Genomic DNA, 24,298 nt, shown 5'->3' with positions numbered 1-24,298 from the left:
TAAAGGAAATCAGTCCTGGGTGTTCATTGGAAGGACTGATGTTGAAGCTGAAACTCCAATACTTTGGCTACCTGATGTGAAGAGCTGACTCATTTGAAAAGACCCTGATGCTGGGAATGATTGAGGGCAGGAGAAGGGAATGACAGAGAATGAGATGGTTGGATGGGATCACCAACTCAATGGACATGAATTTGGGTAAACTCTGGGAGTTGGTGATGGACAGGGAGGCGTGGCGTGCTGCGGTTCATGGGGTCGCAAAGAGTTGGACACGACTGAGTGACTGAATTGAATTGATGGTATATAGTAATCTAACTGTAGCAATAATCACCTTAAATGTGAATGGTTTAAATATATTAATTAAAAGACATAGACTGTTAAGAGTGGATAAGAAAAGCAAAACCCAACTATATGGTGTTTATAAGAAACCCTCTTTAAACATAAGGACATAGATAAAAACTAAGGAGATGGAGAAAGATATCGTGCTAGCACTAACTCAAAGAAAGTTGGAGTAACTATATTAATTTCAGACATTGAAGACCACAGAACAGAGAAAATTATCAGGGATTAAGGTGGGCATTATTAATGAGAAAGGGGTCAGTTCTCCAAAAAGACATAATCCTTAACATGTATGTATGTAGCTAAAAACAGTGTCAAAATATGTGAGGTAAAACAGATAGAACTGCAAGGGGAAATAGACAAATCCACTATTATAGTTAGAGATTTCAACACCCCTTTATCAGTAATTGACAGATCCAGCAGGCAGAAAATTGGTAAGGACATAGTTGAACTGAACAGCACCATCAATCAACTGGATCTAACTGACATGTATAAAATACTTTACTCAACAACAGCAGAATACACATTCTTTTCAGTTCGCACAGAGCATTAACCAAGATAGACTACATTCCCAGCCATAAAACACACCTTAACAAATTTAAAACAGAAATCATACAAAGCATGCTCTCACACCACAGTGAAATTAAACTAAAGATCAGTAACATAAAGATAGCTGAAAAGTCCCCAAATATTTGGAGATTAAATAGCACATGTCTAAACAATATATATAACAAAAAATATATATAACATATTTTATATATGTGTGTATATATATGTGTGTGTGTGTATATATATACATATATATAACAAAATAATAAAGAGTCAGACACAACTGAGTGACTGAACTGAACTGAAACAATATATGGGTCAAAAAAATAAATCTTATGACAAATTAAAAAACATTTTTAACTAAGTGAAAATGAAAATAGAACTTATTGATTTTGAGGGAAGCAGTGAAGGTAGTGCATAGAGGGATATTTAGAGCATCTAATGCATATGTTAGACAAAATGAAAGATCTTAAATCAATTATCTAAGCTCCCGTCTTAGGAAATTAGAAAAAGAAGAGTAAATTAAATCCAAAGTAGACAGAAGAAAATAAGTTATAAAAATTAGAGCAGAAGTCAATGAAATTAAAAATAAGAAATCAATAAAAATCAATTAAGCCAAAGCTGTTGCTATGAAAAGATCAATGAAACTGATAAACCTCTAGCCAAGCTAAGCAAGAAAAAAAGATTACTAAACTATTAGTTGGTAATTTAAAATTACTAATATCAGAAATTAGCACTACTGATCCCATAGTCATTAAAAAGAAAATTAAGAAATATTATGAATAACTTTGTGCCCACAAATTTGATAACTTAGATGAAATGGACCAATTTCTTGAAAGACGCAATTCACCAAAACTCACACAAAGAGAACCAGATAATCTGAATAGGCTTATATTTATTAAAGAAATTAAATCAATAATTAATAACTTTCTAAAAAAAGAAAGAACTAGGCCCTGATGGTTCCATTGATAAATTCTACCAAACATTTAAGAAAGGAATGATACCACTTCTCTACTATCTCTTACTGAATATAGAAGCAGAGGGAATATGTCCTAACATATTTTATGAGATCAACATTACCCCAATACTAGATAATGGCATTACTAGAAACGAAAACTATGAACCAATAACTCTCATAAACATAGACGCAAAAATCCTCAATATGACAAACAATGAGATTTATTCCAGGTATGCAAGGCTGCTTCAACATCAAAAATCAAGTGATGTAATCTATCACATCAATAGGCTAAAGGAGAAAAATCATATGATTCTATCAATAGATGCAGGAAAAGCGCTTGACAAAATACAACATTTTTTCATGACAAAAAATTAACAAACAACAAACCTAAACATCTATGCAAACTAGGAACAAAGGGGAACCACATTCATTTGGTAAAAAAAAAGCTACCAAATACAGTTACCAAATTCATTCTTGATGCTGAGAAACTACACACTTTCTCCCTAAGACTGGAAACATGACACGGGTGTCCCCTCTCACCATTCCATTCAGCACTGTACTGGGAGACTTAGTTCACACCGTAAGACAAGACAAAACAAGACAAGGGTGGAAAAGAAAAGATGGACCGATGGGAAAGGCAGGAATAAAAGTGCCTTTACTCCCAAATGACACAACTGCCAATGCATTAATAGAAAATCCCAATGAACTGACCAAACTTCTGGAACTAAGTGCTTACAGTGAGGTTGTAGGGTACAAAGTAGTTACATAATAGTCAACTGCTTTCCTATATTCCCTGAGCTTCCCTTGTGGCTCAGCTGGTAAAGAATCCGCCTGCAATGCAGGAGACCTGGGTTCAGTCCCTGGGTTGGGAAGATCCCCTGGAGAGGGGAAAGGCTACCCAATCCCACATTCTGGCCTGTATACAGCCCATGTGGTCACAAAGAGTCGGACACGACCGAGTGGCTTCTCACTTTCACTTCCTATATTCCAACAATGAACACTTGGAATTTGAAATGAAAAACAATGTCAAGGACTTCCCCGTTGTTCAGGGGTTAAGACTCCCCGCTTCCACTGTAGGGGTGTGTGAGTTCACTCTCTGGTCGAGGAACTAAGGTCCCGCATGCTGAGCAGCATGACAAAAAATTTTAAAAAACAAAACAAAATTCTCATATCATCATTTACATTAACACCCAAATAAAATAGGTATAAATCTAACAGAACATATGAAAACTGAAAATGAAAGTTGCTCAGTCATGTCTGACTCTGCAACCTCATGGGTATAGTTCATGGAATTCTCTAGGCCAGAATACTGGAATGGATAGCCTTTCCCTTCTCCAGGGGATCTTTCCAATCCAGGGATTGAACCCAGGTCTCCCAAATTGCAGGCAGATTCTTTACTAGCTGAGCCACCAGGGAAGCCCAAGAATACTGGAGTTTGGGTAGCCTTTCCCTTCTCCAGGAGATCTTCCTGACCCAGGAATCAAACTGGGGTCTTCTGCATTGCAGGCAGATTCTTTACCAGCTGAGCTACCAGGGAAGCCCTTAACAGAACATATGGAAGATACATATGAAGAAAACTAAGGCTGGTTCAACATTCAAAAATCAAGTAATGTCATCTATCACATCAGTGAAGAACTGATGCTTTCGAGTTGTGGTGCTGGAGAAGACGGACTGCAAGGAGATCGAACTGGTCAATCCTAAAGCAAATCAACCCTGAATATTCAAGGCAAGGACTGATGCTGAAACTCCAATACTTCGGCCACCTGATGCGAAGAGCCAACTCATTAGAAAGACCCTGATGCTGGGAAAGATTGAAGGTAGGAGGAGAAGGGAATGACAGAGGATGAGATGGTTAGAGAGAATCACCAACTCAGTCGACATGCACTTGAGCAAACTCTGGGAGATGGTGAAGGACAGGGAAGCCTGATATGCTACAGTCCATAGAGTTGCAAAGAGTCAGACATGACTTAGTGACTGAACAATAACAAACCACATCAACTAAAGGTTAAAGAATAAAAATCAGATGATCCTATGCATAGATGCAAGAAAAGCACTTGACAAAAATCCAACACTCATTCGTCATAAAAAGCTAGTAAAGTAGGAACAGAGAGGACACCTTCAACTTGATAAAGAACATGTGCAAAAAACCTATAGGGAACGTAATACTTAATGGTGAGACACTAGAAAGTTTCCCACTAAGATCATGAACAAGGCAACTCCTTTTCAGCATCTTACTGGTTTCTGCTCTTACTAGTTCCTTTACCTGACCCTTCTTTACCACTCTGAGCCGGTCTCCCCCTCTGTGAGTGGGGTCTTGGGAACAAGACCACACTCAGGGGGAGTGTGAGCTTTCAGTGCAGAAGCAGATTGGAAAACTGTTTTGAAATGTGGAAAGCATGCATACACATCAAGAATGACAAAAGTGGTTAAAATAAAGTAAAAAAGAAAAAAAGAGAGAGCCAGGTGAACACTTCCTAACTCAGTCCTTACAACAAACCAAGGTGGATGTCATTGACCTGTTTAAAGGAAACTGTGGTTCCTGCAGATGAAGTGCCAGCACCCCCGTCCCGGCCACCCCGGGTCTCCTAGATGGGAGGTGGAGGAAACCAAACTCAGCCTGGGTGACTCCTTGGCTCCTGTTTTTCCCACAGCCTCCATCCTGCTGCTGCTGTTTCTGCAGGATCTGGGATGGTGAGCAACAAGTACAAGAAAAGGAGATGGCTGCATTAAAAAATCATCATCCCGCTTTTTCCCTTTTGTCTCTTTTTGGAGGGTGGGGGTAGAACCAGACAACGGCGGAAATCCCCAGGCCCTGGAGGTGAAGGAGAGGATGAGGAAGATCAGGTGCTCGGAGGAGGGGGCTGTGGGGGTGATGGCAGTCTCCAGGCGACATGCGCCGAGGGGAAAGTCATTATAGAAGGTGCAGCGTGCGCGGCAGCAGCCCCAGATAAGCGTCTGCGTGGGGAGGGCTCGCTGGCATTTCTGTTGGCTCGCCTGCTTTTATTAAAAATAATTCTGACGCCGACTATTTTGTAAGCGTGGAGGGCACACATCCAGGGAGGCCCATCTGACTCTGAGATAATTTCAAGGCTGAAGAACGTCGCCCGTGCCAGACACAGCACCGCATGAAACCTGCCTCCCGTCCCGTGGAGGGAGGGGGCCATCCATGTATATGTATAAGTCAGGCTTCGCTAAACCCTCCAAGTAAAAATACTTTTAAATATTTCAGTACGTCGTTAACCACATACATCTCAGTTGGGGCTCATTCCAGCTGGGGGAAAGTAAAGGAGGCAGATGATTTGCATAAGTCGACTGAGGAAATCTGGTGAGAGACTGAACGAGACTCAGACACCCACAGATGTCAGCTGATCGTCAGGGCCCCGCCCCTCGGCCATCCCCCACGTGTGCTGAGCACCTACTATGTGCCAGGCACAGCGCTAGGCTTCCTCAAGGCAGGAACAACTTGACATCACGGCGATGAGTCTAGCTCAAGGGCCAGAGGCCACACACTCATTCCACAGTGTGTAATTCGAGCTGTGATCAGCATTGTGCATCTGATGGAACCGGATGGGAGGCTATTGGAGCTGATGGAAAGCGGGGATTGGTCCAGCCTGAGGGCGGCTCCTGGAGAGGAAGGCTGGGCAGTGGGGTGTGATGGGAGGGGGCCTCGGGCAGAAGCGAGTGCCCCGATGGAGGGACACCAAACTGGCCAGCCACCTTGGCTGGAGCAAGTGCCTGTCAGGCTAGTGATGAGAAGGGTGGCTACACCTGCGGAAGGAAGTTGACTACAGGCAGTTGATGGTTGGCTCTGGGTTGAGGGGTGATGCAGGAAGCGGGCTGGAGGCCGCCGCAGCCAGTGGATGGCAGGAGCGCCTATGAGAGTGAGAGCAGATGGGCGGAGGAGCAGGGAAAGCTGGTCTTCGGGGACCAAGACACAGGCCCGGGGGCCCTGATGTGGCAGTCCCGCATTTTCTGCTCAAGGTCCCCAGCTTCACAGTATCTACTCTGCCCTGCCCCCACTTGCCTTGGACGCATGGGTTCCTCTTCCTAGCCACCCCCCGCATCAGTACCATGCAAGAGGAAGGGGCAGGGAAGGTGAGGAGGGAGCAGCCAGGCTCCAGGGTGTCACAGCAGTAGCCCAGGCCAAGGGCGGCTGAGGGCCTGCTTGGAGGGAAAGAAAGGGAGGGCTGGCACTCCGTAGGCTCTGAGGGAAAGTCTGCTGCCACCACGTCCCATCCCTCTCACGCCTGCGAGCATCTGCAGGCAGGCATTTCTTCCTGTCTGTTCCCAGCACCTGCAGAGCGCCTGGCACAAGACGTTGCCCAGGAAGCATATCCCAGGAGACGGGTGCAGTCAGAGCCAGGTGGTCGCAAGGGAAGCAGCCCCTGCTTAGTGAGCGTTTCCAACTGAGTGCCTGCTCTGAGCACTTTCTGCTTTGTCCCATTTCATCCACATCCTTGTCTTTGTGAGGTGGGCACCTTTATTATCTTCACTTTTCAGGAGACGACTGGGAGGCTCAGAGGACATTACGTAACCTGTGGACATCGCCTAGTTTGCAACTTATCAGGCTCAGACTTGAAGCCAGGTATGTCTGATCCCAGAGCCCTTGGCTCTGGTTATGCGCGCGTGCGTGCTCAGTCGCTTCAGTCGTGTCCGACTTTTTGTGACCCCACGGACTGCAGGTGGCCAGGCTCTTCTGTCCATGGGATTCTTAGTCAAGAATTCTGGAGTGGGTTGCCATGCCCTCCTCCAGGGGATCTTCCTAACCCAGGGGTCAAACCTGAGTCTCTAGCATCTCCTGTGTTGGCAGGCAGGTTCTTTACCACTGGCGCCACCTTGGGTTAGCCGGGCTTTGGCTACACCGCCAATCAAACCCAGGCAGCCCCACAAAGGCCCGCACAGAGCTTAGGAGTTCTCCAAACAGTGGAAGAAATGTTTCCTATCTTGGCCCAAGAGTCCACAGCACGTAAGAGACATTGGCTATGCCACACTTTGATTTCCCGCCACAGGCCAGGTGTGCACTGTGCACGCATGTGTCACGCGTGTGCTCACATGGGTGAGGAAAGACTCCAATCCATTCTTCTTGCTTTGCCATCATGTTTCCATTGCTTACTGGGAGGGACTTAGCTTGTATTTTTTTTTTTAATTTGTGACTTTTCCCATATAATTTTTTAAGTTGATATATTGTATTTTCACTTTAATTTTCTTTCTTTCTTCCTTCCTTCATTTTTTTTCCCCCACCTTGAAGCATGTGGGATCTTAGTTCCCTGACTCAGGATCAAATCCGAGGCCCCTGCAGTGGAAGTGCAGTTTTAGGCACTGGACCACAGGGAAGTCCCCTAGCTCATATCTTAAAATAGCCAAACATCTGGCTGCTAAGTGAACAGAGCTGTTCTGAAACCCCTATTTGTGGGTTAGATGAACCAGATACCCAGATGCTGAGCTCAAATGTTTGCTTTGCAAGTGAAATGTTTGTCTCACATAGATGCTGCCAGTGATACTGCCTTTTATTGCCCAGTCTTGATGCTGTCCTTGTCTCTCGCCACAGAGGAGTGACTTCCACTCTGGGAAGAGAGAAGAGCAAAGCCTCAGTGATAAGGAGGCATTCATGAGTGCAATTTCCGTAACAGAACAGAACTGCATCTTCACTGACAAACGTGTTTCTTCATTCGATTCTGGGCAATGGGAGGGCTGCCACACCCCATTTTTGCCGATAACATCCTTATTTAGATTTCTGTGTTCTGTTAGAGGTTCTAGAATTGGAAACTGAAAAAAATTTTTTTTTCTTAATTGACAATTACACTGGCCTGCTGGAGAGTGGGAGACTGCCTCTTATGAAATTCCACTGAGCTCCTAAACAGTCATTGGCATTCTAACAGAGAGGAAGACAGTCTATTTAGGGAGCCATGGGCATGGGATCCAGATGAGGACTCCTCAGGTAGAGAGAGGCAGGAAATTAGCTGGTTTGGCTGGGGGTGCAGAGGGGAGATGAGAGGGAAGAACCACGCGTGAGATGCATGTTATCATCAAGTCCTAGCTTTTGCTTTGGGTCATGAGAGTATGTGGATGCTTATGTCATTCTTAAAAAGAACTAATTCAAGAAGCTAACTAAATACAGCAGGCTATGTGCATGGTTCTCCATGGAAGTGTCTCATGAACCAAGGATTATCATTAACCCAATTCTGTGCACCTGGGGTCCAATTAAAAAGCAATCAATAACAAGCCTATTTAAAAGGATGGTCTGAGATTAGATTGCACAACAGGCATGCTTTTTCTTACTAGTTGTTGTTTTACTTTTTTTTCCCCCCCTAATCTTTTCAAACACCATTTTTCTTCTCCATTTCAACAGCAAGTTCTCCTCACGCAGGTCAAAGGTCTATAAAGGCCTCAAGCATCAGGAATCTGTTTAAGCCCCTTGGTGGGTACCCGAGTCCCATCAGGGCAGGAGGAGGGTCTTGGCTGGCTTCCAGAAAGGGATGGCGCATTAGCACCTGGACACACTGGGGTCTGGGTGTGGGGCGATGGTCTTATTCCAACAGGGCTGGCATTTTTATGCCAGACAGTAGGATAGCAGAGGGAGACCCCTATAGACCACTGCTAGTATAAGCCATGCTTCTCATCCTTGGAACACCCTGCTTTGGGGACGGGGATATTTTTTATCTTGGCACTTGTCTGCTCACGGAGCATTCACCGGGCACCAAGTGAGATGCATTTGCATGCTCTGGGCGATGTGCCAGGCCCTCGGGGATACAGAACGAGTAGTGAGCGCCTTTTCTGGGCTGCTAAGTGCTCTGCTTGTGTTCTCTGTTCACCCTCACGGCCCGCTCCATTGTGGCTTCCCCCATGGGAGCTCTGGCCCCACCCTGTTACAGCTGCACCCTTTGCATCTGCGTGGCTGGAGACGCAGGGTATCACGGAAGGGCTGTGGCTGAGCTCCGAAGGCTGACTGCTCTTGGTTCAGATCCCAGGCTCCTCACTGTAAGATTTGACATGCTGGCTTAAATTCACCCCACTGAGCCTCAGATTTCTCGTCCATCAAATGGGAATAACCACCCTTATCTCACGGGGCTGTGTGAAAATTAAATGAAACGATTCACAACAGGCACTTTTGGTTCCTATCACATAGTAAACGTTCAGTACACAATCTCTATTGGTTTTTTTTTTCCCTTGAGAATAGTGTCCATAAAATAATCTCTTTCTATTCCCATAGGGCGTGATATGTGGTAACATGTTCATTGCCTGCTTGTTGAATGAATGAATAAGTGCAGCCCTTTGGGACTGAGATCTCATGCTCTGTCTGTCTTCTGACTTCTTTCTTGCCAGCCCCTTTCTCACACAGCACTCACACCTCTGGCCAGGCCTGTTCTAGAACCCAGGGCCTGAGAATCCCTCGGCCCTGCACGATGGAGGGAAGGAAGGAAGGAGGCCTCCCTGGTGTCTCTGCTGACCTTTGCCAAGAGAAAAAAGCACCACTCAATCACAGTGGTCTTCTTTGGACATCCAGTAGCTTCCTGCATGGTTCTGAGAACGCGGCTGACTTCAGAAGCCCCTTCTCCTTGAGAAAAGGAGATGCTAGAGTGAGCTTCTTAGGGGGCACCTGGGCCCCAGCCTGCACCAGCTGAAACGGCAGTGGCCCTGAGTCCACGGGCACAGACCAGCTTCTCATCTCTGGCTTTACTGTCTAGCCCACTGCCTATATGCTCCCCCACACCCTGCCTCCAGACCCTGTTATTTCCTTTCAGGAGTGATGGAAACAGGAGTATAAGCTCTGAGGGTGAAGGAAGGGGAGACAAGTGCACGGACCTGGTACCACCTCCCACTCCAGTTCTGTCTTCCATGGGCTCCGTGAGTTGACCTTTCCCTTACTGCCTCACAGGCTCCACCTTCTCCCCTATCACTGCAATGAACAAGCACCATTCTGTGGGGCCCAAGGTTGGGGATCAGGAGGCAGAAGGCTTGAGTTCCAATCTGGCTTCTGCAATTCACTGTCTATGGCATTTCAGACAAGTCACCTTTGTTCTTGGAACCTCAAGACCCTCCTCTGTAAACTGAAAGTGAAGTCGCTCAGTCATGTCCGACTCTTTGTGACCCCAGGGACTGTGGCCTACCAGGTTCCTCCATCTATGGAATTTTCCTGGCAAGAGTACTGGAGTGGGTTGCCATTTCCTTCTCTAGGAGATCTTCCTGACCGAGAGATTGAACCCAGGTCTCCTGCATTGCAGGCAGATGCTTTACCTTCTGAGCCACCGGGGAAACCTGTAAACCACGATCTGATTACACATCTCGAAGGTGTGGTGTGAGCATTAGTGCTGATGTTTGCACACCGGAGGTGATCTCAAAACTGCAGTTCCTACTAAGGATTGTTGTTCCACACATCTGGGGGCTGAGGCAGGGCGGAAGGACCTCGAAGGTCCCAGCCCCGGATTCGCGCATCAGTATGTTCTAAAAATAAGCATTTTTTTCCCACCTCCTCAGCACGGTCAGCAGACGGAGAGACCCGGCAGACCCCAGAAAAACCTCACCCGAGCCTGTTATTGTGGGCAGCCCCTGTGGATTCCGCTTACGGGGAACAATTTGAGAGGCAAACAAAACATGAAAAGCTACTCAGAATTAACAATGGGCCAGATGGTAATGTTAGTTTGAAGCAATAAAACATGATAAATAGCTTCCTGCTGCTACTCCTGATCAATTTCAATATTTAATAATTCCACTGCCACCCCACCCCCTCATCTGGCCCCCTCCACAGGCTGCTGTGATAACGACCCGCATTCAGCTCACAGAGCAAACACTCCTTCACTTTCTGAAGGTGTCAGCAGAAAGCTGGCGGCCCGACTGTCAGTCCGTCCTCGAGATAATTCAACTGCCTGCTTCTAAGACACTCCATCTCCAGCCTCTCCTAGTTGCCGGGGAAGGCTGGGAGGGAACTCCGACGATCGAGATGCCATGGAAGCAGGCAGTGGGTGTTAGTGTTCCCTGAGTCTTGCTTTTGAATTTAAGAAAGGGAAGTGGTAGGGAGCTGGGTGGTCCTCTTACTCCAGGACCAATTAGCAGGAGGAGGAGGCAACCAGAAGGGGATGACGGCAGCTTGGTCTTAAAGCCTTACCCACTGGCCATGCTTCTGAACCTCAATCTCCTTCTCTGTATGAAAGAGAGAATCACATCTACTCACAGGAGGAGTCCAGCCTGTGCTGCATGGGTCAAGTGCTGGGCAGCATGCTCTGAATGTGGGAAATGACTTGCAGCAGGAAGCATCATTATCAAACATGAAGCCAATTAGCAAATGATGCCCCAGCACCACTACCCGTGGGAAGGGCTGCTGGTCCTTGTGGTCAGGGAGCTGTGGCCAGGGCAGACGTGGGGTGTGGGGCAGGAACTGGCAGGGAGCACCCAGGGTTCTCCCCAAGTGGAGCCTACAGGCCTTGAGACCCTCTGACACAGGGCATCCCAGAGAGCAGGTGATGCGGGAGCCGTTTACAGAGGAGGAAATGGACAGGACGAAGCGAAATGACTTCTCAAGCTTACATCATATGAAGTGGCATCATCAGTTTTAGTCTGGGTCTTCCAACCTGCCCCCCAAACCCCTCTGATTTCACATCCTCGCTGCCCCACTGCAGGAGAAAACTGCTCCCTGAGACCACCCCCGCTGCATTTTGTCCCTTTTGCAAGGAGGCAGCCGTGGGCTTGCCATCACCTGAGCTGTAGGTTACTAGGCTGTGAAATGCAAGTGGTAATACATACTGCACTGGTTCACAGGGACGTTTAATGAGGGAATATGCATGAGAGCCTGCTGTAATTTTGTGATGAGCTGTACAAATGTCAGGTATGGTTATTACGACTTTTTAGGAAAAAATCCTCTGGGAGGAAAAAAATCAGAAATTCATCCACCAAAGGGTGGATTCTTCTTACCGAATCCTTCACTGGTCCCACATCCTCTAGGGCAGTGGTCCCCAATGTTTTTGGTACCTGTGACTGATTTCGTGGAAGACAACTTTTCCATGGATGAAGTGGGGGGTGGTTTCAGGATGATTCAAGGACATAATATTCATGGTGCACTTTATTTCTGTTATTATTACATCAGCTCCACCTCAGATCATCAGGCAGTAGGTCCCGGAGGCTGGGGACCCCTGCTCCTAGGGCATTAAGATCAAGCTCTTTGGTGTGACCTTCAAGGCCTCGACAGTGCCTGCAACCCCATCTCTGCCCCTTTTCCCTTCCATCCTTGCTGCAGACCCTCCAGGCTACTTAGGGTGACCTGAGCCTTTTACCTGTGTCTCTGCCTAGGCCGGGCAACACCCCTGCAGGAGGGGACTGTCCCACTCTGTCCCTCAGCTGATCCCACTCCTCCTTCTACAAGAAGTCTTCCTTGGGTCCCCCCCTTGCTAAGAAGCTCTTCTGCTGGGCTTCCTGATAGCCTCTCTGTGCTTGCCTCCATCCTAGCATGCAGCACCCTACCTACTGCTGCATTCTCATCTGCCTCCCAGCTCTACAGCCCCTCCCTTCTGGGTCAGAACCAAGTGCTGTTCACTCCAGTCTATCAGCGGCCTGGCCCAGCTTATGTCCAAGAACTGTGCACCGAGGAACCAACCAACGAGTAAGTAACCGTTCCCAATATTAATGGAATCAAAGCTTTAGCCAAAGGATTCCAGTGGTGGAATTAAGAATTTGGGCGGGCACAGCCTTGCTAAAGTTACAATACTTTGACCACCTGATGTGAAGAGCCAACTCATTAGGAAAGACTCTGAGGCTGGGAAAGATTGAAGGCAGGAGGAGAAGGGGTTGACTGAGGATGAGATGGTTGGATGGCATCATTGACTCTGAGGACATGAGTTTGAGCAAACTCTAGGAGATGGTGAAGGGCAGGGAAGCCTGGTGTGCTGCAGTCCATGGGGTCGCAAAGAGTCGGATATGACTGAGCGACTGAACAACAACGGCCTTGGTAGCAGAAGTCAGAACCGTGCTTCTGAATTCAGACTCAGTCCAATCCCCTTAGTCATGTCTAGAGCGGGTGGCGTAACCAAGACTTCCCAGGACAGGCCCCCACCCCACTCTATATCCTCTGTCTGCTTTTTGTTTGTAGAAAAACTTTAGTTGCCTAGGTCTTCCCCTAAGTTCCAAAGAGTAAATTTAATCAGAGAAGTGAGAAAATGCAGAAACAAAGGAAAACAGTCAAGCACGACAAACTAATCATCGTGAAGCCATTAAACAAAGTCAAGGACCTTTAGTTCCTCCTCAGAAGGGCTATAGGTAATATTCTGAGCCATATCCATTGAGCTGTTTTACTGAAACCCCCACCAGGTGAAAAAGTTAACTGCATGCCACCCACAAGCACAGAGACCCCAGACAGGTTGGAACCTGAAGGTTGATGATGTGGACTCCTGATTAGGTCACAGCCAACCAATCAGAAGAATGTCCACGAGCTGATCATGGATGGACCCTGCCGCTCTCTCCCTCACCCTGCCTTTAAAAACTTTCCCTGAAAACCAGTGGGGAGTTCAAGCCTTTTGAGCTGCTTGGACCCCTCACTTGGCCTGCAGTGAACACCGCACTTTCCTTTACCACCACCCTGAGTCAGTAGATTTGGCTTGACTGTGCATGGCCAAACACACCCAAGTCTGGTTTGGTAGCAATAAGATGATCATCCTCCTCCCCCATCCTGACCCTTAAGAAGAAGGAAGAGAAAAGGTACTGCCCATCCCTGTCTGTCCTCCCGCAGGACATGAGGGAGGCTGGTGATGAGGTACCTGACTCCCGCTGGTCCATGGTCATGGAGTTCCACCTCCTCGTGATGTCGATGTAGAGGATGTCCACCGCCGCCATGGACAGGCTGCTGCTGCTGAGCTTGCAGCTCCTGCCCAAGATGGGAGAGGACACGTCACTGCCAGACCCGAGCTGACCTGTCCTGCCTGGCCTCCGTGCCTTTGCCTGGGCTTTGTTCCCCTCCTGGATGCCGCCCCACCCCCACCCCCGCAGCAGGAACTAGCGAAGGGTGACTGGCAGCAAACCGTTCACTGCCCTTACAGGTTCCTGTAATGTGTTCATAAGGGCTCTAAAGGGCTGGGAAGAGGAGGGACTTTAGGATGGCAAGTCTTGAGTTGAATCTGGCTCTGCCACTTAGGAGCAAATGGCCCTGATTAAACTAGTTCCCCTTCTTAAGCCTCAGCCTCCTGACCTGTTAACCAGGCAGTCTTTATTATAGTCACTGTGGGCAGGCATGCTGCAAAGAGCATGATTTGGGCATCAGACAGACCAGAGTTAAAATCCTGGCCCTGTGGCTTCTTCTAGCTGTGTGACTGTGGACCATTGCTTTGGTGCCTATATTGGCTGGTCTCTTAAATGAAGAGGATAACACCCGCTCACACGGCCGTTGTGAAGACGACATGAGGTTGTGCATCCTGGGGCCTGGCACCTGGTTGGGGCCATGACAACTGCTGATTTCCTTCCTCATCCCTCTCTAGTTTCCCTCTTTCTCTGCCAAAGCTAGAACCATCTCAGCCCTGTCGGAGGCTACCTGAGGGGCCTTTCAGTGAGGGGCCCTGTCCACTCTGGAGAAACGGGGCTCACCAGTCAGAGCATCTGGGTATGAGGACGAGGGGTCTGTTAGAATGGAGGCAGAACTCAGCTGGTGCAGAGGCACCACCCTTTTGAAGCGGGTCGTGCTGGGAGGGGACTCCCCACCCAAGCTGGATTTGCCCTGGGAATCCTGAAAGCTACACCCTGGAGCCAGCTGTCTGTTGGACTGAACCATATTCCATGCTGCTATCAACCTTCCAAACGTGTCCACGTCCGTCGCCCCAGCTAATGATAAAGTGGTTCTTTGGTTTCCCATTTGTCATCATCTCTTGTGTGAATAGCTCCCTTAGGAACCTGAGAGGCTAGGGGTTGATTGGCAAGCAGGACTTGGGCATTCCAGGGGACCCTCTCCAAATCCATGCACACCCCTGGCTTGACTGGGTGGGTGCCCAGCATGGTGCCCAGATGAGGCTGGTGCTCCTTATATGCCAGGAACCTCCTGGCCTCTCGCCTTCCCTCCCTCTTTCCATCCCTCTGGCCCGTCTCTCCTTTCTTCCCCGCCTGTATTCCTCAGGCCATCAATTCACATCCTGCTTCCTCCTGAGCTCCGCTCTGTATTTCCATCACAAGTCACCGTGGCAGACTTCAAAGCACATCAGCGCAGTTATTGAGCCCCAGTAACAACATGTCAGTGGATGCAGAGCTTTTCACATCACCTGTCACCGAGATGGCTATCTCTATTGGGTCCTGCCGGGGACCCGCTCCAGTCCCTCCCAAGGTATTCTGAAAACCCGCGCTGTTCATTTCCCAAGCTTAATTAGAAGCAGCTATGGGTTTTCTCTAATTATCATGTCTGTATTCTCTGGACTACCTGTTCCCCACAGGACAGGCACTCTGCCTGGCTTACCCTGTGGGTTAATAGAGTATAAAAAGGGAAACAAGACTGACCACTGGTATACAGTTATTTTTTTCCTGACAGGCAGAAAATAGAAGTGTCAAATCTTGAGTAGGAGCTGTAATTTACCAAAGATGATTCTCCATCTATCCCCTTTCCAAGGTAACTTGTTCTCCCTAGTGATACCTGGAAATACAGTTGATCATAACATCTGGACTGGGGCAGGAAAGGGAGGGATCCATGCTGGCTGCAGTTGACATGAAATGTTTGTGAGAGTTCTGATTCTGTAGGCACTTTCTTGGGCACCATCTGTGTGCCAGGCTCTTTCCTGCTCATTAGCTCTCTGGAGCTTTATAACGTTTTATGAGGGAGGTGTTCTTAGAGCCATTTCAATGCTGGGTAAACTGAGACTCAAGAGAAGGGACATGACTTGCCCAAGACCACACAGCTGGGATTCACATCTAGGGCTCCCCTGGAGGATAGAGCTGTGGACTTGGGAACTTTGGGAAGAAGTGGCGAAGTGGCCCAGCCCAGAGCTGCAGGAAGAACCAAGATTCCAGAGACAGAGTCTCAAGAAGCCCAGAAAGGCTGGAGCCTCTAGAGAGGCCCTGTTGGGACATTTTGGGATATAAGGCTGGGGGATGGGGTAAGACAACCAGGATCACTAAGTTTTCCTAGGTTTGTCCCCGCGGTCACAAATGGACTCAAGCAGGGAATGTCTTCAAGGGATAAGACTTTGGAGTGAACTTTTCATCCATCCATTCTCAATACAGAATTTATTTTGCGTCTACTATGTGTTAAGTGGTATTCTGGGTCCAGTAAGTGACACAAAGCTTGGATCCAGATGAGTCTTGGATAAGCTCTTGGACGGTAGACGTCATCTCACAGTCTGGGATAAAAACCTGAGGCCTTGGTAGCTCTTGATCATTTGAACCATTTCCCCTTAGGCCCTGGGAGGCAGTTCCTCAAATTACTAATGAGGGATGGGATGAATTCTTCAGTGGAGGAGAAGTCCAGGAAATACAGTAACATGAGGAGCCAGAAAGATTCCTAAGAAAGGATGGGCTAGAAATGTACATGATAAAAATGAGCTTTGGAATCAAATGCACATGAGTTTGAATCTTGACTTTGCTATGAGACCTTGAGCAGGTCATTGATACCCTGCATCTGAATTTCCTTATTTGTATGACGATGTTGTGACTCACTATACAAAGTTATTTTAAGGACTAGCTCAGTGCCTGGCACACATGACGGCTTTCAGCCTTCCTTCATGATGCAGAGCCAGTTTCCAGAAAGGATTTCGGGGTTTTTTTGTTTCTTCGTTTCTTTCCAGAATCAGGAGAACACGGGTGCACAGGATGAGAATCACCAATCGTTCAAGTTCATTAGGAGTCTAAGATTAGAAAGATTTGAAATTATCATCCCCATTTCCTCTCAACAACTACTGACATCTCATGGGAAATTTAGAAACCAACTTTTTCCACTCCATAAAATCCTATTTATAGAATTTCTTTTGTGTTCATCCTTCTCTGTGAAAGAAAAGACGTTTATTTTTTTTCCTGGAGAGCTTTCTGTAAGGTGAAAGTTAACAAATAATCAGTATTTGTTTAAAAAAGAAAAAAATAAACACTATCTAAACACCTTGGCTGGTGGGGATTGGGAAAGGCCACTTTGGTTTATAACTTATCTATTTTTAAGGGCTATTGATATCCCAAGCATAACGTCTCATGATATTACTGGAAAGAGATCATCACGGGAACAGAGGAAATTTTCAAAGTCACTGAGGAGTTAATGACAGAGGGGGAGGCAGGGCCCCCTGACACTTCTGTTCCAGAACATTCTCACACACCCTCCTGCCTCTCAGAGAAGAAACCTCCCCCCCTCCCCCTCCACAGCTACACATTAGGAAGCATATTAATATCTCCTTACGAGAAAAGGCAGCGGAAGGAGGAAAAAAAAAAAGGCAAAAGAGAAAGCAGTTTTCTAATTTAGAAGGTGCCTGGGATTAGAAACCACAGAGAGGGGTGGGGAGTCTCCAGGCAGAGAGGCCGGGAGCGAGGCGAACGCTCGAGGTATGGAGAAGCTGCCTCCATTTTCCAGAAATAAACTCCGGTTTTGGCGAACCATTTCATCTTCGGGCTGCGGAAATGGAAACCGCAGCCTGTGCCAACTGATGTCAGATTCCGATGGAGGATACGTCTGAGAAACGTGTTCTTAGTGAATTACACAGAAAGCTCCGCAAATGAGGAACCCGATGGGAGGAAAATAACAAAAATGCATTTCCCTCAGAGAAAGCTGTCAAACTGAAGGAGCAGATCATTTCCATTTCTCAGAAAAAGAGATGTCTCCACACCTCAGCAATTATCATGAAATTAAAAAAAATAAAAGGTGCTTAATTCACGGTGATACTTGCTACTGTTATGTGCCTCCTGAGGAAATGACACGACAAGCTGGTTAGATAGAGTTAACTCTAGACAAGAGGACGACAGTTCATTATTTCTCATTTCTTGGCGGAAAAGAAAAACAGAATACGGCCAGACTTGCATTAGCATAATTCACTCCTAAAACTGCTGATCTATGCAATACATTATGAGAGATGGTCACTGGAAATAAATTCAATCGGAATGTTTATTAGTTCGTTCCCTCCAGTTCTCTTCCAGGAACTTGGAGAGGAAGAGTGGGTAGGACAGATGAAAGCCAAGTTCAACTTCTGCCGTTTGTGTGGGAGCTCAGAGAGGAGGGTCTCTAGCCAGCAAATATGTCTCTAGCATGGTGCTCCAGAGAAGGGCACTTGGTTTGATTTAACATATGGCACAAATATTATCAATTCATAATGAAGCGAAATTTAAATCCAAGTGGAAAAGACAGAATACTTGTTAGCAAGAGAAAACGCTCACTGTCAAATTTAGCTGGCAAGACGGAATATATTCAGATACAAATCTGAAAGCAGAGAAGATCACCTTTTACGACAAAGTTGCTGTGGGATGTCTTAGTACATTTTTAAAGGAGAAATGTATTGACTGTGGTGAGATGTGTTCTTCGTGTCTTCCTTCATCCTTAATTACCCGGGACGTGTGCCGGGGGAAGTGCTGAGGGAGGGGAGAGGGGCTCACTGTCTGGGTCCCTCTGCTCCAGCTGCCTCTTCTCCCCCTGGAAACATCGTCACCTGCCACAGTCACCACAGCTCCCACTAATGGTACTCGGCCACAGATTGGGAAAGATGGCCCCAGGACCTGCTGGTTGCTAACATCACGTATTCGAGTTTTTTGTGCAAACACTCTTAATTAGAGAGAACAAAGGGATGGAAGAATCATAAAGCCTCTCACACAGAGACCCAAGTTCTAGCAATATCCCTGATATCATCCAGTTCCTGTCTGACTGCCTTTTAAGAACCTTCTTTGCTAGAATGGTTCTCAAATCTTTTCAAGAATCTCCTTTTCCAGATTGTGTATGAGCATAGCAGCCCTCTTAATATATACCTCGGCCTCTCACAGGTCACATACCCGTGGACCTGATGGGCAGTCACGCTTTGGTTGAACCCCAAATAATTTTCTGAATCACCGACATTCTGTATATATATGAACTGAGATTTCACATAAAAATCGGTATTTCTAGCTTCTCTAGAAAAACCAAAATCTCTAGTGATACTGTTCCCCAACAACATTTCTTTGTGTCGCAGTTCTGCCCTCCTCATCCTTGTAAATCCCACCCGCTGGTTTGTTTATCCTTCCTGTCTGCACTCTCCCCCCACCCATCCCCCAGGCAACTGAGATGTGATTCCTGTAGTCTGTCATCTTTTCAAATCTCCCCTGCTCTCTCACAGCTTCATAGCATTGTATTGACACCAGGAAATAAAAGGAAGCATCTGACTGATGTCTTTCGCTCTTCCTTCCTTCTTCCTTTTTCCTGCCTGGAATGTGACCATAGTGGCTGGATTTTGAGCAGCCATCTTGTAACCATAAGGCAACTCGGAAGCTTGAAGCACATGCTCAGGATGGGCAAGCAGAAAGACAGAAATTGGGGAGTTGATCACATTTCAGAGTCATTAACCAGCCCTAGAAGCCCCACTGCCAAGCTGCCTGTTACATGAGAGAAAATTAGACTCACTATTTAAACCACCTGTAGATGGGTATCCATTCCTACAAGTCAAATGTAGTTCCCAAATGAGTCAGAGAGTATCACGTCAGGTAGTTTTCTCAGGGAAATAACAGTACAGGCCTGTTGACTTTCTTGAAAATTCCCTCTGCCTCTTGGAAGTAATAACCACAAGACTCCCATTTCACAAACAGCTCCTGTAAACCAGGCAGTGGGCCAGATCCTTTATGATCTAATACATCCATCCCAACCTCATCACAACCCTGCGAGGCAGGAGAGATGATTACCATTTTACAGATGAGGGAATGGAGACTCAGAGAAGACAAGGGATTTGCTCAAAGCCGCACAGCTATTAAGTAATGTGCTTGGCTCTGAAGCCAAACCCCCAAGCCTGTGTTCTTTCCACTGGGCTTTCTTTCCACCTGAAACTAACACAAAGCCCTTCTCAGAATCACTGTGTGAGGATGACTTCAGGTTTATTGAGACAGCAAAAATTCCTGCCGATGCTTCTGCATGCTATCCTATCAGGGGTATCAGGGGGCTAGAGTTAGAATTTATAAAATTCGTTCAGAGAAAAGCACACGGCAAAGCGGTCTAATTATTTGCCTTCATGAATAAAACTATGAAGAGGGTGACTTTGAGTTACTAGATAGAAATATTAAAACCAATGATGAGGGAAACAACAGCAGCGTTGAGCTCTAGCAGACACTTTCTCTGAGGTGTATAACATACAATCCTAGGGCACTGGTAGCTTCATCCCCATTTTCTAGGACCATCGAGGTTCAGAGACCGTCATTAACTTACCCAAAGTCACACAGCTAATAAGTGCTCCTGTACTGCCCTCAAAGTGCCCTAGAGGGTACAGGCAAGTTAATGAATAATCTGAGGAGGTTAGGCCTGTTTTGTAGGATGTGGCAAAAGCACAGTTTCTTTGTCTTGTTCTTCATGCAAATTTTGTATTATACTTCATAATATAACCACATTATTTTTATGCTAGAACAAATGTATTAAATTATTTATCAACTGAATTATTTAACTTTTCTCTCCTGAAAATGACACTTTGGAAAGATAGGCCTTGCTTCTCTGCTGTGGCTTCATAAACGCTCAGCACTCAGCCATGCACCCCTGGGAGAACTTCACCCAGTTTAGGAAGCGCAAGATCTGTCTGAGTCCAAGGGGCGATTATTCATCTCTGGTCTCAGGGTCCTGCTCAAGGTAGCCCGGAATTGTTTTTTAACCACAAGCACAAGGTTGTGAATGCTGTCACATCTGTAGCATTCATTAATTCGTTCAACGAACAAGAGTGTACTATATGCCAGGCCCAGTGCCAGCTGCTGGGCCAATCCCAACCCAGTGGGGCCCAATCTGGCATCACAGATTCTCCCAGGGGCAGTCTGGGAGAAGGGGCCAGCCAGATGTCAGGCTGGTCTCCAGGCTGCCTGAACCCCAGCCAGAGGGGGCTGGTCTCACTGACCTGATGAAGGTACGGAAGCCTGTTGGTCCCAACTTCATCGTCCCCTTGATTCCCAGGAAGCGGATAAACAGGTTTGCCATCCTGTCCACCAGGCGCAGGTAGTTGAACTGCTTTGCATACTTGGGGAACACCTGCTTGAGGCAGATGGAGGGCAGGTGGGCGTCGGGGTTGGCGTTGCCCTGTGAGGCGCTGGCCAGATCGCTGTGAGGAGGATTTTCTTTTGAGGCTAACGACTTCCCCAGCAGCTGAGACCTGTAACACAAGGAGTTAATAATAGAACCAACATTTAGAGTGGGTTTGCACACAGAACACTTTCTCTTGCAAATTCTCCTTTCCTTTAGATTTATAGCAATGGCAGGCGGTGGCGGGGAGTATTATTATTATTCTTTTCTTTAATTAATTAGGCTGTGCTGGGTCTTAGTTGCAGACCAGAGATTGAACCTGGGCCCCCTGCACTGGGAGCCCAAAGTCTTAGCCAACGGACCACCAGGGAAGTCCCTATTATTACTATTCTTAATGTATAAACCAGAGAATTGACCTCAAAGAAGCGACCTGCCCAAAGAGTCATACCTGTATATACCTATGGTATATATATGATACCTAATTCATGTTGATGTATGGCAGAAACCAACCCAATATTGTAATTATCTTTCAATTAAAAAAAAATAAAATTTTTTAAAAAGTTAAAAAATAAAAGTGACCTGCCCAAGCTCACATGGCGAGAAGTTGGGCCCAAGACAGAGTCACGGGACAAGAGATGTACACTTCCCCTGTTTTACCATCTTAGTTTCCCAATATGGACAACTTCCTTTCCTGTACTCATGATTCAAGAGAATACTCAATTATGAAGGAGTCTGGGTATGGTTTCAAATTCCTACTTATGGGTAGTAATTGAATAATTAGGAAATATAAAAATCTCATTGAGGGCTGGCAGGAAGCCATAGGCACAGTTCAATGAACAATTTGCAAAGATACATCAGTTACCCAGTTCTAGGAATAGGCACAATTACGTTTTCTGGCTTAACTATTTTCTTATTTGGAACTAGTACAAAAAAAAAAAAGAAAGAAAGAAATGATTAGAGTGTTGTGATTCCTGTCTGGATATTTTATCCTGAAATTTTCCTGAGAGTCAAGAAAGTTCACAGCCACTCACACTCAGATATGCTCCTCCAGCTGGAATGTTCTCACCTGTAGACCCAATGATCACCTGTTTACCTTCCAGGATGGCCCGCAGGTACATCCCACTGACACGGCTATTTCCCCTCCCCCCCAAACCTGCATTCCCCGTCTCCTGGAAGGTCACCACCATCTGTCAGTGACTCAAGCCGGAAACATCAGAACAAACATCAACCCCTCCTTCTCGCTCTGCCTTCGCAGCCTCCCTAGTGTTTCCTGGAACCCGGCCCACTGTTCCCACTCCCCTGGCCTTGTCTGTCCTCTCCTGGACTCTGGCAATAGGGCCTCCAGCCTCCATCCTCCACAAGGTATCCGAGGCCACCTTCTAAAACAGACCTGGCCGGGATGCCCACTTCTAACACTGGTCATCTTTGAGGTTCCTGAGCGCCCATGTGATCAAGTCCATAGCCTCCCTCTGGCATGCAAGCCCCTTCTTGGTTTCCTCTCTGCCCTCCTCATTTCTTGTTACTGCCCTGGACATGCTGTACCTTTCAAGGCCTTGACAGCTGCCGCCGCCCCAGCCTGCTGCCCTCTGGCCTGGCCTGGAGGCAAAGACTCGCGCTTGCTGGACACCCAGTTCCCTTCCACAGGCAGCGCCCAATCTGCACCTGCAGCTCCGCTTCTTTCCTTGTCTCCTGTCCTGCCCATAGCTGATGGGGTGAGGGTGGGGGAGGCATAACCCTTTCCACCTGTGTGTCCATTCCAGAGACAGAACCCTTGTAATGGGGAAGAACAAATCTGACTCCATATTGCATCTGTTACTTTTAATTTAGCCTTTGTGTTCTATTGTTTTTGCTGCAAGACCATCACTAAAGGGATGTTGCCGATAAGCTTAAATGACACATAACCGTCCGTCTCTGGGAAGGCTGTCTCCCATGGAATGAGTGTCAAGCTAAAATACCTTTATTTAGTTCACAGGAAACCTTCTGACTAGGCCCACCTCTGAATGGCTGCAGGAAGGAAGAAGTTAACACACCCCCTCTGGGGTCTGACTGGAACCAGGACTTTAGCCATTCCCCTTTTAGTATTAAAGGAAGCCTGAATTCTAACTCAGGGAAGATGGCTCTTTGTGATGCCGGTCCACCATCTTCTCGGTCTGCTGATCTTTTGAATAAAGTCACTATTCCTTGCCCCAACAACCTGTCTCTCTATTTATTGGCCTGTCGTGTGGTGAGCAGTATGAGCTTGGACTCAGTAACACCCTGAGCATGGTGTACACAGCCAATAAATACTGTCCAACTGGCTAAGAGATCCAGGAAAAAAAAGAGCCGCATCCCACGGCACTGAGATCAATACCAAGGCCATTTTCTACTCTTCTTTATTAAATGGCCTCGTTCTCAGAGCTCCCACTTCCAAGCATGCCATCAGTCACCAAGTCAGGCTATCTTAGTATCTTCGTACCTGCTTTCTGACTCAGCCTTTGAAGTCTTCCTCGGCCCTGGCTGCCTGGCACATTTCTGCTGCACTTTCGGAACCAGCTCGTCTGTTCCCTTGACCACACTGAAGATCGTCTTTCAGGTCCACTCCGGGTCCCTTGGACGTCTGCATTTCTCGAGTCACATGCACTGTATTTGCTTACGTGCCAATCCCTCTTGCTATTTTGTGAGCTCATTGAAGGCAAAGGACCACATCTTATTCAACCCTATTTCTATAGGACTTGATACATATTAGGTGCTTGGGAAATGTTTCACTGAATTCATTGCATTGGGAAAGTGTGCTTTCAATAGCAAGTGAAAGTGTTAGTCACTCAGTCGTGTCCGACCCTTGGCGATTCCATGGACTCTAGCCCGCCAGGCTCTTCTGTCCATGGAATTCTCCAGGCAAGAATACTGGAGTGGGTTGCCATTCCATTGTCCAGGGGATCTTCCTGACCCAGGGATTGAACCCGGATCTCCTGCACTGGAGGCAGATTCTTTACCATCTGAGCCACCTTTAATAGCAAGGTAAGCATCAAATAAAATATCAAGCTCGCGATGCTTTGTATCTACCCCATAGGCTCGTTTAAATAGGAAAGCAGTTCGATAGAGAAACAGTGTACTTGACTACTCTGCCAAAATGGACTTTTGTTCATGCTGGTTCAAGGAGCCCAAGTCTGAAAGAGAACCCCCTGGTGTGAATAAAGGGTCTGTAAGCTATGGTTCCTTCAAAGTGGGTCTCAAAGCCAGGACAGGCAGAACCAGAGCAGCTCAAAACCCCTTCTAAAGTTTAACAGTGTGGATGGTTCAAGGAAACAAACGCACCCTCCTACAAAGGGGAGGGACCTGACTCCTCCAGAGAGCACTCGCTCCCGGGGGGTAGGGTGGGG

The 24,298-nt window shown here is 47.0% G+C and overlaps 1 protein-coding gene across 1 annotated transcript in view; it reads right to left on the bottom strand.

Annotated features, from left to right (window-relative positions):
* Nucleotides 1-24,298, bottom strand: part of TTLL11 (tubulin tyrosine ligase-like family, member 11) — a 300,428-nt gene that overhangs the window by 24,359 nt on the left and 251,771 nt on the right. Inside the window, exons 10-11 of the mRNA XM_010852103.1 lie at nucleotides 20,818-21,069; nucleotides 13,585-13,691 (exon numbers count right to left, since the gene is read on the bottom strand). Coding sequence (XP_010850405.1) covers nucleotides 13,585-13,691; nucleotides 20,818-21,069 — 359 coding nt within the window. The remainder of the gene's footprint in view (nucleotides 1-13,584; nucleotides 13,692-20,817; nucleotides 21,070-24,298) is intronic.

The sequence above is a fragment of the Bison bison genome, unplaced genomic scaffold (assembly GCF_000754665.1).
Source record: "Bison bison bison isolate TAMUID 2011002044 unplaced genomic scaffold, Bison_UMD1.0 scf7180017864307, whole genome shotgun sequence".
In the NCBI taxonomy this organism is placed as follows: Eukaryota; Metazoa; Chordata; class Mammalia; order Artiodactyla; family Bovidae; genus Bison; species Bison bison.
The sequence above is the reverse complement of the archived record's forward strand: the minus strand, read 5'-3'. Positions and strand labels throughout refer to the sequence as shown.